Source organism: Xenopus tropicalis, chromosome 8 (assembly GCF_000004195.4).
Source record: "Xenopus tropicalis strain Nigerian chromosome 8, UCB_Xtro_10.0, whole genome shotgun sequence".
In the NCBI taxonomy this organism is placed as follows: domain Eukaryota; kingdom Metazoa; phylum Chordata; class Amphibia; order Anura; family Pipidae; genus Xenopus; species Xenopus tropicalis.
Window position 1 is genome coordinate 135231245 of NC_030684.2, and position 17969 is coordinate 135249213.

Below are 17969 nucleotides of genomic sequence, written 5' to 3' on the forward strand. Positions count from 1 at the left end.
CTTACGTCACCAGTTCTAGGCTGAAAAACGCCATGTGTGGCTTGTGCGGCGTTTTTAGGCTGAGAAAAAACGCAGCGTAAAAACGCCACGTGTGGCATCAGCCTTAGAGATGGGGGGGGGGAATGGCTCTCCCAGATATATATTTATACTTCCTGGCTGCTGCAGCAGGCGACCTCCCTGGCCCTCGCTACTGACCAAAGAGCCGCAAAAAAAGTTACACCATTGCTACTATTATAAAACAAAGTAATACGAGCTGGGCACAAGCTTATTAAACTTGTACACTACCCACCACAAACCCCACTTTGGCAAAACATAGAATTTCCTTGTCTCATGACACATCCCCCAAAATCCAAGAATGGAAAAAAAGCTATGTATGACACGGCTGCACTAGAGAGAACCATTCTGGATAAGAAAGGCAAACTGTTAGCCTTTATGCAAACTTGGCGCCCCAGTCCCCTTTCCTCCAGGAGACCCCCACCATCGGCAGCAGCCCCCTAGCGAAGAACAAATATGTACCCAACCAATACTGCCTTGGGAGCGGCTCCCACCTACTCTCCTGCCCCCAGCAAGAACATGGATACCCACGGACTATAACTGTAATAGCATTAATACCTGCCATATGCCAATGCACAAGTGTACCTGTTTTTCTTTTTTTTGTTGTTTGATAAAAACTTTTATGTAAAAAAAAAATAGTGTCAGTGGCACTTCTAAATAATATTATTTATTTCATTCTTATAAACGTTTGATATCTACAATATGTCATGAGTTAATGGGAACGTTTGTCTTTAAATGATCTGACCTGCTCTTAACAAATTTTCCATTTGTTTTTATCTTTACTTTGTTTTTTTACATTTTTTTCTGTCCTAATCTGCCTCTCTACTTATTTCTATTTTTGTTATTCATTTTTCTGTTAATGCCTTTTCATTTTCTTCTTCCATTCATACTTCCAGCCAATGCCTTATTGCTAGGCAAATAAAAAAAGATAACCAACTACAAACTGTCTTGTAATGCTATATTTGCCTAAAAATAATAATTCATATTTGTAATCTTTGTCCTTGTACCTATAGGATTCTGTAAAGTGCGAGCTTTAAGGAGAATTCCAGAAATGTATTAAAACCTGCTAACTTTTTCATAGATTCCAGGTTTGTAGAAGGATTTATTTACCCCTTGGGAATTTATCAGCATGTCTATTGTGCAGTAATATATTTCTGGTAACTTGTGAAATGTCATATGCACTATTTTGGTTTTGGTTGTCACTATTTGCCACATACAGTAGCATGGTAATGCTATACAGATTGGGCATCAAACTGCTCAGTAGATCTTACTTTTATTCTGATTTAATTACTAGGTAATTAAATTGTTTAGTTTAAAAAATTATAATTACCTTTATTTTGAGATCCCTATAGATCTACTATAGTACCTGTCCATGTTTCAAATGAGGGGTGGGTGTGTCCTAATGGTCCTTGCCAGAAGCACAATAGGAGGGGAGTAGCCAATCACAGCCCTGCAGTTGTAAAAGCAGAGACAAACTTTAGTTCCCTATCAGGTCAGCCTAGCTGCTGATTGGTTCCTATCCTACAGTGCTGCCGGCCCCCCTGCACAGCCTGGGAAAGGAGTCAGCAGGGAATGGAAAGAATGGGCGAGACTAGTAGGGTTTTTGCAGAGATTTTCAATAAAACAACCTATAACACAACTTTTTAAAACACATTCCTTCTATACAGTATCTAGTAGAAGTCTAAAACAACTGGACTTTTCTGAGTTTTTCTTGAAAACGTTTCACCACTCATCTGAGAGGCTTCTTCAGTTCAAATGACTGGTAGGGAATTCCCCAGTATTTAAACCCTTAATGGTAGTACAGTCACAGGCATCCAATCACAGAATGAGTATAATGCTTAGGCACATTCTTTTTTTTTTTTTTACACAACGGGCCTGATTCACTAAAGTGCGATAAAAATTATTGCACGCTTTTTTGCGGTAAATTTGCGCGCGATTCACCATAGTATTATCGCGTGCGAAAAATCGCCATTTTCGCATGGGGTATTTCTCGCGCAAGTTTTACCGCATGCGTTAATTTTCCGTGCTGAAAAGAATACGATCGCATGATTCACTATAACTTTTGCGCGCTAAATATCGCATTCGGCTATGCGAACATTAACACCTACTACAGGCAGGCGAAAAATTATACAAAAGTACAGTAAATGAGTTTTTTGCAATAAAATATAGACTTAGGGGCTGATTTACTAAGACACGAATTCCGACCGAATTGGAAAAATTCCGATTGGAAAATGAACATTTTGCGACTTTTTCGTATTTTTGGCGATTTTTTTTACCTTTACGACTTTTTGGAAATTATCTCGACTTTTTCATTACCAATACGATTTGCGCGAAAAAACGCGAGTTTTTCGTAGCCATTCCGAAAGTTGCGATTTTTTCGTAGCGTTAAAACTTGCGCAAAAAGTTGCGCTTTTTTCGTAGCGTTAAAACTTAAAAGGCGCGACGTTTTGCGCAAGTTTTAACACTACGAAAAAATCACAACTTTTTGCGCAAGTTTTAACGCTACGAAAAAATCGCAAATTTCGGAATGGCTACGAAAAACTCGCGTTTTTCCGCAAAAATCGTATTGGTAACGAAAAAGTCGCGATAATTTTCCGAAAAAATCGCAAAATACCGATCATTACGAAAAAAACGCAATCGGACGCATTCGGCCCGTTCGTGAGTAAGTAAATGGGCCCCTTAGTGTTATTTATTCAAGTCTGTGTCTTTTTACTCAATTTTACTCAAAATTAAAGGAACAGTAACACCAAAAAATGAAAGAGCTTTAAAGTAATAAAAATATAATGTACTGGTGCCCTGCACTGGTAAAACTGGTGTGTTTGCTACAGTAACACTACTATAATTTATATAATAAGCTGCTGTGTAGCCACGGGGGCAGCCATTCAAGCTGGAAACAAGGAGAAAAGTTACAGGTTACATAGCAGATAACAGATAAGTTCTGTAGAATACAATAGTGTTTTATCTGTTATCTGCTATGTGCCTGTGCCTTTTCTCCTTTGAATGGCTGCCTCCATGGCTACATAGCAGCTTATTTATATAAATTATAGTAGACTTTCTGAAGTAAACACACAACTTTTACCAGTGCAGGGCAGCAGCACATTATATTTTAGTTACTTTTATACACTTTCATTTTTTGGTGTTACTGTTCCTTTAACACCTACTACAGGCAGGCGATAATTATAGAAAAGTACAGTAAATGAGTTTTTGGCAATAAAATATGGACTTTGTAGTGTTATTTATTGAAGTCTGTGTTTCCCCTACAGTGACGCAGCCGCCAGTTTGCAGCGAAATGTTCATTTTTAATACAATAATTTTCCGCAAGTATTGGCGTGTATGGCTAACATGGCGTGCGTTCATTTGCGCGACTATTTATATTTGGCTACAAGTGATGAAATGTTTCGCCAGGCATGGATTTGTGTTGGACATGCGTTGAATTTTTTCACGGCGGATTTTTTCATGCGTTTCGCAAAACAATCCGCCAATGGCAAAACGCATGAAAAAATTCGCCACGCAAAAATTCACCGCACATCCAAAAATTTATACAAGCGTCAAAAAATAATAGTCACGGCAACAATTTTTTTGCCCGCACAACATTTTTGCCGTTTCGTGGATCTTTCGAAAGATTTGCTAATTTTTCACTAAAGAAACCAGAACACATTTGCTCATCACTAGTGGCTACTATTTATAAGCATCTACTATTTATATGATACCATTTATATGTGGCTAATATTTATATACACCATTTATATGCGGCGACAATCTTTTATACACTATTTCTATGCTACCATTCATATGCGGTGACTATTCGCGTGCGTAATTTAGCACATGTACCAGCAAATACCGCATTGAAATAGTCTTTGCGAGTTAATAATAGCATGCAATGTCGCGCGTAAAAAAGCGCGAGTATGCTTATAGTGAATCGTGCGAAAAATCGCCAAAATTAAGACGCGGTAAAAATTTTAGCGCACAATAAAAATAGCGCACGTTTTATCGCACTTTAGTGAATCAGGCCCAACATGTCTAAGCCATAGCTATTGGATCATAGCCAGGTATCTGCAGAACAAAAAATTCTGAATCAGTAAAAAACTAAAACAGAAGAAATCAAAATAAAGACTGACTTTATATTGCTTTAGAGTGACTGCTTTTGCCAGGGTAACATTTAATATTAAGAAAATTAAGGTTAACTTTTCCTTTAGAAATTGTTCGGTATAGCAAGAGATGGCAGCATATTCAAAAATAAAAAATTATTGGTGAACTTTGTATAATATACTTGCGAAAAAAAAGGTTTTAGCTCCTAGTTGTTGCTCTGTGCTGCAACCAAATACAATTGTAGAAATCCAAAAAATAGGAAAAAAGTTTCAGCAGGTTTGCTGCAAAACATTTATTATGGGTAGTGGTAACCATTGCAGCATATTTACATTTGTATTCATTCCCTCATTGCAGGCTGTTTGTTGGAGATTATGGCATGTAACATGCATAAGACTATGATTGCTTTCTCCATCCTTTGGTCACTGTATAAAGCGTCCCTTTCAGGTAAGTGCTTTTATATATAGAATTTTATGCCAATAGTGAGTGCTAAAGTGCCATGAATCTATAACTATAAAATGACGATTAGGCAGATGGCATTGTCTGGCCACATGGGGAGAATCCTTTCAGGTAGAACTGCCGAGATGCTGGCATTGTCACACAGGTAACTCCCACATCCCTGAGTGATCCCACCTGCTATTGCCATTGGTCCATTTAGGGCTTTGCTCTTGTAACACTTGTTTGGCTAGGATATGGCAAACCCGGGCTAGAAGTGTGCTGTAGAGCATGTGTTACATGCAACCTTAATACTTAGGAGTGGGCCTTCACTAAGTGGGAGATAGATAATGGAGCTGAGGGTGTAGCTGAACTACAACTATATGGAGCTTGTGTGGTGTAGATAGTAATGGACGCCAGAAAGATTCTTGATGATGAACTAATAACTTATTTATTATCCAAAACACATACGAGGTAGTGCAACAGGGTATTATACTCACAGACACAGCAGGTATGGATATGGTCACAATGGAGAATAGCAGATGTGACACTTAAGGAACAGTATAACCCACTTGAAGGATGTGCAGAGTATTAGCTGGATACCTGAGATGAATACCCTCACTGTAGGGAATGTTTCCAGTAGACTATGGTCCAGGGGCGCAGCACCTGACTGAATCCTGCGTCTAAACCAGTCCCTTCAGAAAGGCAAACAGAGCCGGGGTAGGCTAAACCCTTAACACTCCTTTGATGGGGCTAAATAGCTGCCCTTACTAAATAGACTAACTGTGCTCACCACTCCTAGAGGGTGCTATTAAATGCTTCTGACTGTGCTGGCTTGTTCTCATTCACAAGGCCCTGTCCCCGACTTCAGAAATAGATGGTTCTCTTTACTGGGGCCTTATGCCTCCAGGCTCAATGGTGTGATGCCTGAGACAACAGCAGCCAGAGAAAAAGACACTCCTCCTTGCAAGACACTATATAGTCTTCAAGGGGAGTGGTCAACCTGGGCTAAACCTATTAGGAGTAGCTTAATAACTGTAACCTGAGTGTAGAGGGCTCTGCCCTATAACAGTACAGATAAGGAAAGATAGGGAAGTAAAGCCATAGGGAGCTTAACCCTATGGGTCCCTACACTCTGTTACTCCCAAATAAAATAAACGAAAGGTTCGGTACCAGTGCTCCTTCACTTACACTTATGAATACAAAAGAGAAGCGTGTCGCAAGCTTTAAAATTTGAATAATCCATATTTGTGTTTTAAGGGGGTAGGGAGGAGGGTATATTTAATTAAATATTGTGGGCGTACTTTTACAGGAGCTCTACCAAGTTGAATATGTTTTCTTCACTCTTTATTTTATTTATTATACTTTACAATCCTGTAATAGCTGTACCTTTTTGTGTCTGGTTTTATATGTTACAGTTAGATTTAAGGTTGTATCAGGACCATCAGTTGTTGCTACACTTGGGTCAGATGTGCTGTTACCTTGTAGTCTGACCCCTGAGATGAACGCAGAAAACATGGAAATCCGTTGGTTTAAAATAACATACCAGCCCTATGTTCATCTTTATATTAATGGGAAAGATGATTACACAGCCCAGATGCCACAGTTTGCTAACAGAACAGAACTGCTAAAGGAGAACATCACTAGGGGAATTTTCCTTTTGAGGATCCGTAAAGTTACAGCTCAGGATTCTGGGAATTACTATTGTTTTGTTGAGTCCACTGAACATCATGGCGTTGCAACAGTACAGCTACAGGTTACTGGTAAGTGAGCAGAGTTTTAACTGGATTGTTACTTTTTAATAATTCTTTAGTAATTTTCTTTCTTGCCCTTCCTTTCCCTACTCTTTTACTTATACTTGCCTTGTCTCTTGTTGTCTTCTTACCCCCAGTCCCCACCCTTTTTAAACCCCTTTCCTCTTTTTCTTCTCTTTGGCAACAATAAATATCTTCTACCTAATTACTGTAAGGGTCTAAACGACTGTTATTTTGCTGAGACTTTGCATTACAGTTGTTATGCCCTTTTCTGAAGAGCTAATATAAGCACTGAAATCTTTTGGGACATCTCTGATTATAATTGGTGAGAGCCAACACCTAGATTTTTTGTACACAAGATGAGCATTTTAGATGAAAATTTGGGTGCATTTAAATACAAAAAAGAAACCCTTGAACATAGCAGGTCCGTATAAAAATGTGTTGCGCAGAACAGTGTATATGTAAAACATTGGTTCATATCACTATAGCCCTTTTTTATAAATAATATACTTTTCAAGTACCACTAGTACTAAGTCTTCCCCCTGGCTCATATGAGACACTTTACTCACACACAAACACAATAAGAGGCAGGTTTTTATTTTTATTTTTTGCTCCCACACTGCTTCCTGTTAGAGCTGCATTACTTCCTGTCAGGTGGTCTCTGAGGGAGCACACAGAATGATGGCTAAGAGCTTATATATAAATACCAATGTGCCAATTTGGTAAGTTTCTTCATAAGGTCAAATATTTGGGTATCAATGATCTGTTGTTTAAGAATTTATTCTGCACATATATAACATATATTCATACATTCATTGTGACCCTATCATTTTCCTGTGAAGGCACAAGGATCAAGCGCCTAGCTCCCAGTGCAAAAGAAACTCAAGGGATCCTGTACCTCCCCTGAGCTTGTTTCCAGAGGGTTTCCCCTATTCTGGGATCCCAGGGAAATAGTAGAAGTATGCTGCTAGGCTATAGTATGTTATTGCTGGGAGTTATGGGTAACAGGCAGTACAACTGCACCACTAATTATATTTCTCTGTGTTTCAGCTGTTGGATCTCCCCTTGTCATTTCCGTAATTACTGAGGACACTGTGTTCTGTGAGTCCGATGGCTGGTACCCAGAACCGTATTTGATTTGGACAGATAATGAGGGGAACAAAGTAATCCCATCAATGGAAAAAGTTTTAAAAGACGAAAAGAGCTTGTATCATATTCTTAGTGCTATTTACCTGCCGCCCACATCATCAAATATCACCTGCACTGTCTCCAGTTCTCTTAATCAGAGCAAGCAAAGCTCCACGCAGACCATCGGTGAGCAACATTCGGCAACACTCATCTGATTTTGTCTATTTTTTTTTTGTTTATTTATAGGTTATGGGCAATACACTGGTAGAATGTTTCAATAATAGGCCTCCCTCCCAGTGCTTGACTACCTAGTGTACCTGCTTATTTTCTTTTGTACAATATTTGTACAAACATTTCATGCCTTTATACTTGTGCAACCCGTCACTACTATGATAGTTCTTGTTGTACTTAATTCATCCATGCAAAGGTGACCACAATAGTGACACCAACAGCTACAAAAAAAAAACCAGACCTCTTAAAAGAGCTGCAGGAAGACATTGGAAAGCCATTGATCAGGCAACGTATCATCGCCTCTACCCTGGGGAAACCCCTCCATGTATATATGGACTCCCTAAGATACACAAGGAAGGGGCCCCAATTGTCAGACAGATCAGTTATGTTCTTGTTCCTGAAATAAATTATATGTTTTTCCCCAATATAGAAATGAGACTTCCAGTAACCTGCAGGGATCTGTACAGTCGCTACATTGTATTCTGGCCTTCTCTGGTTGTTATACTGATGTTGCTTGGGTATATTTGCTTTCTGTTGAAGAGACTTGGTAAGTACCTAAAGGGATTCCTTGCAGCCTGATATTCAGGTCATGTAGAAATGTAATGTAATGGGCAGGAGAGGAGGTTGAATGAAAGCTCTGCTATCACCCAGGCTGCTGACCAGTAGAACCAGTTACATTATGACACTCTTTTTAAGCTGGGCCCTTGCTGTGTTGCTGAAGGAAACTTTAACTCTTAAAGGAGACATATCCTATAAAAATTAAGAATGTACCAGTGAATTATACTCCTCTAGATATAGAAGGATTGTGCTTAAAGTTGTATTTCAGACTGATTTATTGAGAAATGCCACCAAAACCCCACTAGCCCTGCCCATCTGTTCCACTTCCTACTGGCTGAATTCTCTGGATGAGCTGCACTGTTGGATAGGAACCAATCAGCAGCTAGGCTGACCTGATAGGGAACTGAAGCCTGTCTGTGCTTGTGTGAGTGCAGGGCTGTGATTGGCTCTCCCCCTCCTACTGTGCTTCTGGCTGGGACCGTTGGGACAAACCCACTCTCCATTTCACACTGGAAGGAGAAGTGATAGGATCTATAGGGAGCCCCAATAAAGGGGCCATTGTTACAGAGAGGATTAATGTTTAGCACAAAGGGAAACCAGCACTGTATATTATTCATAATTGCCTACTAGGTTTTTCCCATTTATCCAATATGTCTCCTTTTAATATACAATTGTATTGTATGTGTATTGTACTGAGACCGTTAATAGGCAAATAAAAGGGGAGATAGATTTGTCCGATTTCCTGCCATATTAACAAACCTGTATCTTGTCTTTTAAACAATTTCCAGGTTTTGCCTTTTTCACAGAACATTTTTTTTATTGTTTTTAGCTCCTCCTCCTAAACCATCAGGTGACTCTCAGCTATACCTGTGCCTTGTACTATAGGGGTTATACAATATAGGGGTCATCAGGGGTCATACAGTATAAGGGTCATCAGGGGTCATACAGTATAAGGGTCATCAGGGCGATCCATGTCCCTCTGCTGCCCTGAGGTGGTTATTGTGTCGCCAACCCCTCATACTTACCTTTCCAATACCAAAGAGGGTCCAATGGGCAGCTGCACTAGAAGACTTGAATTTCCAGTTTGATAACCAACATTTTGGCTCTTATACTTACCAGGAATGGCTTCTTGTCGGCCCTGGTGCCTCGTGGTAGGAGTGGCCCTTGGGGTCATTTATGACCACCTAGGCAGTGTGCAAAGTGCAAACAAACTCATAATGGGTGAGAAAGGGAGGCACATAGGCACCCACTTCCCGCTCCCTAACTTGTGTGTCATACTGAGGGGCTAGGGATGCGGCTTTTCTGCAAAAATAAAAAAATACCAAACTTCCTATATTTTTGCCTTTTTTCCATAGTGTCATCAATTGACATCAAGTGTAGTTTTTACCAGCCACACGGTAACCTTAAGACAGGCAAGTTAGGGAGTGGGAGAGCACACAGGCCACATTGGGTCCTTACCTACTACCCTGTATCAGATCCCCCTTATGTTCCCTTTCTCCTCTGCATGCATTTGTTTTCTTTGGTGATATTAACACGGGTCTGTTTTTTATTTCCTATTAGGAAAACTTCAGAGAATTTATGGTAAGTGGTTCAATTACACAAAAGCATGGCGTTGAACAGTGGGGTCCATAGCAAATTAATGGCACAAGTAGAAAGTAGTTGGTTACCCTGTCAGGCAGTCTTAGCAGGGTCGGACTAGGGGGTGAAGGGCCCACCGGGGCTCCCGCCCCAGGGGCCCTGCAGGTGCCAGCACATTATTTACACCCAACCATGATTGCAATATGTTAGTTTTATTACTTATCTGGGATATGGTTACTAGCAAAATAAATGCAGTAAGTAGAACTCCTCAGTGCAGCTCTGGTGCAGATACCCAGGTATCTGTCTTGATTGCAATACAATATTCTCGTCTGCTTTAAACTATGTATGTATGTATGTATGTATGTATGTATGTATGTACATAGATCTTCTTGTTTTGTTCCTGTTTTACTCCTCTTAGCCCACCTTAGGGGCCATGACACGCCAGGAGATTAGTTACTCACACTTAATGTAATGTGCCTGTTGAGAAACATACACAGCTACATTCTGATGTAGCCTAAAGCTTCCTTGGGCTACTTTGCAAAGCCAAAGCGACACACGGTTTCCTGCTGGCAACTTACATTATTTCCGGTGGGAAAGCATTAGCAGAACAGTCGGCCACAGTAGAGGAGAGTTATCATGGGTGACAAATCTCCTGATGTGTCTAGGAGACACTAAGGGGCCCATTTATCAAAGTACGATTGCCTCCGAATACAAAAAAAATTGTATTTTTTCCAAGTTTTAGTACCTTGCGTATTTTCGCTGTTTTTTTCGCTAATTTGTGCAACTTTTTTGCACTGTGCGTCAAAAATTACGTGACAAAATTGTATTGTTTTGAATTTATTCAAGCTTCGGCATCGTGATTTTCCTTGGGCTAGGTTGGAGCTACAGAGTGCCATTGAGCCCTGTGGGAGGCTTTCCTTGGGCCAGGTTGGAGCTGCAGAGTGCCATTGAGCCCTATGGGAGACTTTCCTTGGGCCGGGTTGGAGCTGCAGAGTGCCATTGAGCCCTATGGGAGACTTTCCTTGGGCCGGGTTGGAGCTGCAGAGTGCCATTGAGCCCTATGGGAGACTTTCCTTGGGCCGGGTTGGAGCTGCAGAGTGCCATTGAGCCCTATGGGAGACTTTCCTTGGGCCAGGTTGGAGCTTCAGAGTGCCATTGAGCCCTATGGGAGACTTTCCTTGGGCCAGGTTGGAGCTGCAGAGTGCCATTGAGCCCTATGGGAGACTTTCCTTGGGCCAGGTTGGAGCTGCAGAGTGCCATTGAGCCCTATGGGAGGCTTTCCTTGGGCCGGGTTGGAGCTGCAGAGTGCCATTGAGCCCTATGGGAGGCTTTCCTTGGGCCGGGTTGGAGCTGCAGAGTGCCATTGAGCCCTATGGGAGACTTTCCTTGGGCCGGGTTGGAGCTGCAGAGTGCCATTGAGCCCTATGGGAGGCTTCCAAAATCCTGCACAGAAGGATCAAAGTTAGAAAGGTTTTCCCACCGTTTATGACTGTTTGGATACAAAATTTTTGTGACTTTCGGATCGCCAATACAATATTATCATGACTAATACGATTTTTCGTGACATTTGCAAAAATCAGAAATGATCATATCTAATCCGAATTTTACCCATTTCGGGATTCAAACTCGTACTTTTATGAATCTGCCCCTAATGGTATAATCACTGGGGAGAGTGTAAAAATGTTAGCCCCCAGTGATTATAATCCCTTATCTGATACCCTGGGCCAGTGCTCTTGATGGCCAAAAACTGCACCAGGTATTTGTGTAGGAGCTCACTCTATATATGTAACTATTTTTTTAAAGAGATGTGTCTCTTCTTGAACTCATCTTAAAAGGGTTTTTGTTTTTACCTTTTACAGGCAATAAAAATGGGTCTTATCGGGCAGAGAAAATAATGTTGAAGAAAAATTTTGGGATTTGGGTCCTTCATAATGCGCAGTGTAATAATGTAATAAAGGGTGGCACATTCGCATATGTATATAACAGCAAATTATTTACTCTGTTCCATGTATAATATACATGTGCTAGATTTCAGACTTTAGTATATTGGAGAAACAGTGCAGCCTATTCGTGACCATATTTCATAACATTGTTCGACACTATGTAATAGTATGGCAACGTTTCCTGGACTGCACCTTCACAATTAAGGGGACTGATTCTGTGCCACCCTTGAGAAGATTAGGATTAATAAATAATAATCTTAATAAAACAATAAGCCCTTTTGGGTTCATACACTTCACACATTAAGATCTTAAATTGAGATTATGATTTATATGGCTTTATAAAGTCATTTTCAGATAATAGATAATATTTATGATGTATGTGTAAATTTTAATGTGATAAAAGTGAAAACGTATATTTAAAATGGCATGAACAGCCGACGTAACATTTTGGTCCCCATCGGGACCTTTCTCAAGGCAACCATGCCTTGTAATACACATCTTTAAATAGCCAAAACCGGCAAACCAATAGGAAGTGACCTCACAGTGAACTGCCAGAAAGTGGCTGAAGCCATAAAGCAAGTGAAAGTGCTGAAAAGTGCTGTAAATTGTTCAGTGTTAGGCAAAATCAGCATAATAAAGTGGCTCAGTGAAGACTGTCAATCTGAAAATCACAAGTATACATAGTATCATATAAAAATGACATATAAAAATTGCAGTGAAAAGTTGCTATGCAGCAAAAGATACTTTTTCAAACATGTACAGTATCTACATATATACAAAAAGTGCACGTGCAAGACATATAACCACATTCAAATTCAAGGTTAAAGATACTTTTTATTATGTTGCGGAAGCTGATTAACTTCACCATCCTGGCTATCGGGGGCCCCAATCTCATATAATTCAACTAATTAACGGATATCTTTATATGCCAGGTACTTAGTGACACTTGTAAAGCAAAGAAGTGTTAATACGACAAATGTACAATGCAGATGGGGACCGAAACATTAAGTCAGCTGTTCATGCTATTTTAAATATATGTTTTCACTTTTATCACAAGAAATCCCGATGTTGCTGGTCTTTTTTTATACTATTGGAACTCCTTACCGAGCACCCAAGGTATGTTATAAAGCGGTGTGCCATTCTTTGTGTGTGTGTTTGACAAAGGCTGGTGTTGCAGCCGAAACGTCAGTTCTCTTGCCTCTACAATAAAACTTCAACACTGAACCTAAGACCTGTGTGAGCGGTACCTTTCTCCAAGCACATATATATATATATATATATATATATATATATATATATATATTATAATATATACAGTGGTGTGAAAAACTATTTGCTGATTTCTTATTCTTTTGCATGTTTGTCACACTTAAATGTTTCTTCTCATCAAAAACCATTAACTATTAGTCAAAGATAACATAATTGAACACAAAATGCAGTTTTTAAATGAAGGTTTACGTTATTAAGGGAGAAAAAAAACTCCAAATCTACATGGCCCTGTGTGAAAAAGTGATTGCCCCCCCTTGTTAAAAAATAACTTAACTGTGGTTTATCACACCTGAGTTCAATTTCTGTAGTCACCCCCAGGCCTGATTACTGCCACACCTGTTTCAATCGAGAAATCACTTAAATAGGAGCTACCTGACACAGAGAAGTAGACCAAAAGCACCTCAAAAGCTAGACATCATGCCAAGATCCAAAGAAATTCAGAAATTCAGAAATGAGAACAAAAGTAATTGAGATCTATCAGTCTGGTAAAGGTTATAAAGCCATTTCTAAAGCTTTGGGACTCCAGCGAACCACAGTGAGAGCCATTATCCACAAATGGCAAAAACATGGAACAGTGGTGAACCTTCCCAGGGGTGGCCGGCCGACCAAAATTACCCCAAGAGCGCAGAGACAACTCATCCGAGAGGCCACAAAAGACCCCAGGACAACATCTAAAGAACTGCAGGCCTCACTTGCCTCAATTAAGGTCAGTGTTCACAACTCCACCATAAGAAAGAGACTGGGCAAAAACGGCCTGCATGGCAGATTTCCAAGGCGCAAACCACTTTTAAGCAAAAAGAACATTAAGGCTCGTCTCAATTTTGCTAAAAAACATCTCAATGATTGCCAAGACTTTTGGGAAAATACCTTGTGGACCGACGAGACAAAAGTTGAACTTTTTGGAAGGTGCGTGTCCCGTTACATCTGGCGTAAAAGTAACACAGCATTTCAGAAAAAGAACATCATACCAACAGTAAAATATGGTGGTGGTAGTGTGATGGTCTGGGGTTGTTTTGCTGCTTCAGGACCTGGAAGGCTTGCTGTGATAGATGGAACCATGAATTCTACTGTCTACCAAAAAATCCTGAAGGAGAATGTCCGGCCATCTGTTCGTCAACTCAAGCTGAAGCGATCTTGGGTGCTGCGGCAGGACAATGACCCAAAACACACCAGCAAATCCACCTCTGAATGGCTGAAGAAAAACAAAATGAAGACTTTGGAGTGGCCTAGTCAAAGTCCTGACCTGAATCCTATTGAGATGTTGTGACATGACCTTAAAAAGGCGGTTCATGCTAGAAAACCCTCAAATAAAGCTGAATTACAACAATTCTGCAAAGATGAGTGGGCCAAAATTCCTCCAGAGCGCTGTAAAAGACTCGTTGCAAGTTATCGCAAACGCTTGATTGCAGTTATTGCTGCTAAGGGTGGCCCAACCAGTTATTAGGTTCAGGGGGGCAATTACTTTTTCACACAGGGCCATGTAGGTTTGGATTTTTTTTCTCCCTAAATAATAAAAACCCTCATTTTGTGTTTACTTGTGTTATCTTTGACTAATAGTTAAATGTGTTTGATGATCAGAAACATTTTGTGTGACAAACATGCAAAAGAATAAGAAATCAGGAAGGGGGCAAATAGTTTTTCACACCACTGTATATATATATATATATATATATATATAACAAAAAAAGGGAAAGTTGTGCTCAACCACTAAATTTTAAACCATTAGGCGGGGGTGCAATGAGGTTGTGACCACGAAATACATAGAAACAACAACAAGAGATCCTCTGCACTCACCCATTATCAATATATAGGACATTAAGACATTCGGTGCATTTAAGCTACTAAGAAATGCCCTCCCCTTTAAGCAAAACAGGGATTGTTTGTCCATATATTGCAATATACTTCAAGCTGGCCAACTGCGTCAAAGTCATCCCTTTTGACCAGTCCTACACTGACTTATGCGATTCATTAAGAATTCTACTGCTTCAATATACATTTAGCCAAGGGACTAAGTTTTACCTGCAACTTACTTGCTTTCAAGGTTAAAACCCCCATATGGTTGCCCTTTTATTGGCTCCACTGGGATCACCTGACTGCAGCTGGGAAGGGTGGGAGCTACAACATGGAGCTGGCCACTGCTCCTGTATAAGCTATAGCAAAAAAAGGGGAAAGTTGTGTTCAACCACTAAATTTTAAACCATTAGGCGGGGGTGCAATGAGGTTGTGACCACAAAATACATATAGACAACAACAAGAGATCCTCTGCACTCGCCCATTATCAATATATATAGGGCATTAAGCCATTCTGTGCATTAAGCTACTAAGAAATGCCCTCCCCTTTAAAGGAACAGTGACACCAAAAAATGAAAGAGCTTTAAGGGCTCTGGCACACGGGGAGATTAGTCGCCCGCAACAAATCTCCCTGTTCGCAGGCGACTAATCTCCCCGAGTTGCCTTCCCCTGCCATCCCACCGGCGAAAATGTAAGTCGCCAGTGGGATGACACACGCGGCGGCGCAATTTCGGCAAATCGCCGAAAAAGCCTCGCAAGGCAACTTTGGCGATATGCCGAAATCGCCTGCGCAGCGTGTGCCATCCCACCGACGACTTACATTTTCGCCGGTGGGATGGCAATCCGGGGAGATTAGTTGCCCACGAACAGGGAGTTTTGTCGCGGGCAACTAATCTCCCCGTGTGCCAGAGCCCTAAAGTAATAAAAATATAATGCACTGTTGCCCTTTACTGGTCAAACTGGTGTGTTTGCTACAGTAACACTACTATAATTTATATAATAACCTGCTGTGTAGCCACGGGGGCAGCCATTCAAGCTGGGAAAAAAGGAGAAAAGGCACAGGTTACATAGCAGATAACAGATAAGTTCTGTAGAATACAATGGTGTTTTATCTGCTATGTGCCTGTGCCTTTTCTCCTTTGAATGGCTGCCTCCATGGCTACATAGCAGCTTATTTATATAAATTATAGTAGACTTTCTGAAGTAAACACCAAATATTTACCAGTGCAGGGCAGCAGCACAATATTTTAGTTACTTTTATACACTTTCATTTTTTGGTGTTACTGTTCCTTTAAATAAAACAGGGATTGTTTGTCCATACATTGCAATATACTTCAAGCTGGCCAACTGTGTCAAAGTCATCCCTTCTGGCCAGTCCTACACTGACTTATAAGATTCATTAAGAATTCTACTGCTTCAATATAATTTATTTAAAGGGGAGGGCATTTCTTAGTAGCTTAATGCACAGAATGTCTTTAATGTCCTATATATATTGATAATGGGTGAGTGCAGAGGATCTCTTGATGTTGTCTATATGTATTTTGTGGTCACAACCTCATTGCACCCCCGCCTAATGGTTTAAAATTTAGTGGTTGAGCACAACTTTCCCCTTTTTTTGCTATAGCTTATACAGGAGCAGTGGCCAGCTCCATGTTGTAGCTCCCACCCTTCCCAGCTGCAGTCAGGTGATCCCAATGAGCCAATAAAATGGCAGCCATATGGGGGTTTTAACCTTGAAAGCAAGTAAGTTGCAGGTAAAACTTAGTCCCTTTGCTAAACGTATATTGAAGCAGTAGAATTCTTAATGAATCATATAAGTCAGTGTAGGACAGGCCAGACCGGGGGTGAGTGAGTGTAGGACAGGCCAGACCGGGGGTGAGTGAGTGTAGGACAGGCCAGACCGGGGGTGAGTGAGTGTAGGACAGGCCAGACCGGGGGTGAGTGAGTGTAGGACAGGCCAGACCGGGGGTGAGTGAGTGTAGGACAGGCCAGACCGGGGGTGAGTGAGTGTAGGACAGGCCAGACCGGGGGTGAGTGTGTGTAGGACTGGCCAGACCGGGGGTGAGTGAGTGCAGGACAGGCCAGACCGGGGGTGAGTGAGTGCAGGACAGGCCAGACCGGGGGTGACTGTGACACAGTTGGCCAACTTGAATATATTGCAATGTATGGACAAACAATCCCTGTTTTATTTAAAGGGGAGGGCATTTCTTAGTAGCTTAATGCACAGAATGACTTAATGTCCTATATATATTGGTAATGGGTGAGTGCAGAGGGTCTCTTGTTGTTGTATATATGTGTATATATATATATATATATATATATTTATATATATATATAATGTAAAAAATGCTGATGCACACCAGGAAAATTTAATAAAAAAAAATATTTATTTAGATCGATGTTTCGGTCCTCACCCGGGACCTTTATCAAGATATAAAATGAGCAAACAGTGTTTATAAAGACTCACCCACCAGTTAACCATGACCAAACCACACCCCTCTCTGGAGTGGCTGTGTTAACCCTTAAGGTGGCCATACACGCACTGATAATATCGTACGAAACCTCGTTTCATACGATATTCGGTGCGTGTATGGTATGTCGGCGAGTCGACCGATATCGCAGGAAGCTGCTGATATCGGCCGACTCGCCGATCGGACCGGTTTGAAAATTTTGATCGGGGGCCATAAAAGGCGCCTGACCAAAATCTCCCTTCAGCGCTGAATCGGCAGAAGGAGGTAGAAATCCTATTGTTTCTACCTCTTTATCTGCCGATTCAGCCCTGAATGGTGTGTGGCGAATCTGACGATCTGACCATCGGTCGCACAAAACATCGTCAGATCGCCACATGTATGGCCAGCTTTAAAAAAGATCTCAGTTCCAGCAGATATCAAACCAATCACAATTCCAGGTAATCTGTAAACTAAAGTGCATAATGCATAATATTCTATAAAGTGCAACGTAAGATAAAGTGCAATACATCATAGTGTATAAAAATTTATAAAACTTAAATTCCAAATGAATGGTGCAATGTCAGTTAAAATGCAGTCCATTGAGGTGCATACCAATAAAAGGACTTAAATGCCAAATACAAATACACACTATTAACACATAATAATAAAAGCATTGCAGAAATATTACTTAA

The 17969-nt window shown here is 40.7% G+C and overlaps 1 protein-coding gene across 4 annotated transcripts in view; it reads left to right on the forward strand.

Moving 5' to 3' along the window:
• The window catches only part of LOC101732679 (selection and upkeep of intraepithelial T-cells protein 2), a 37661-nt gene that overhangs the window by 13132 nt on the left and 6560 nt on the right, over positions 1–17969 (forward strand). For 2 of the 4 annotated variants that reach the window (XM_031891207.1, XM_018089607.2), the window contains exons 2-8: positions 1068–1142; positions 4498–4587; positions 5994–6338; positions 7380–7643; positions 8119–8235; positions 9807–9827; positions 11684–12977. In XM_031891207.1, the coding sequence (XP_031747067.1) occupies positions 4515–4587; positions 5994–6338; positions 7380–7643; positions 8119–8235; positions 9807–9827; positions 11684–11838 (975 nt within the window). In that variant the 5' untranslated portion in view covers positions 1068–1142; positions 4498–4514 and the 3' untranslated portion in view covers positions 11839–12977. Of the gene's footprint in view, positions 1–1067; positions 1143–4497; positions 4588–5993; positions 6339–7379; positions 7644–8118; positions 8236–9806; positions 9828–11683; positions 12978–17969 lie in introns of those variants that run through there. The other 2 variants (XM_031891209.1, XM_031891208.1) reach the window with 2 other exon arrangements.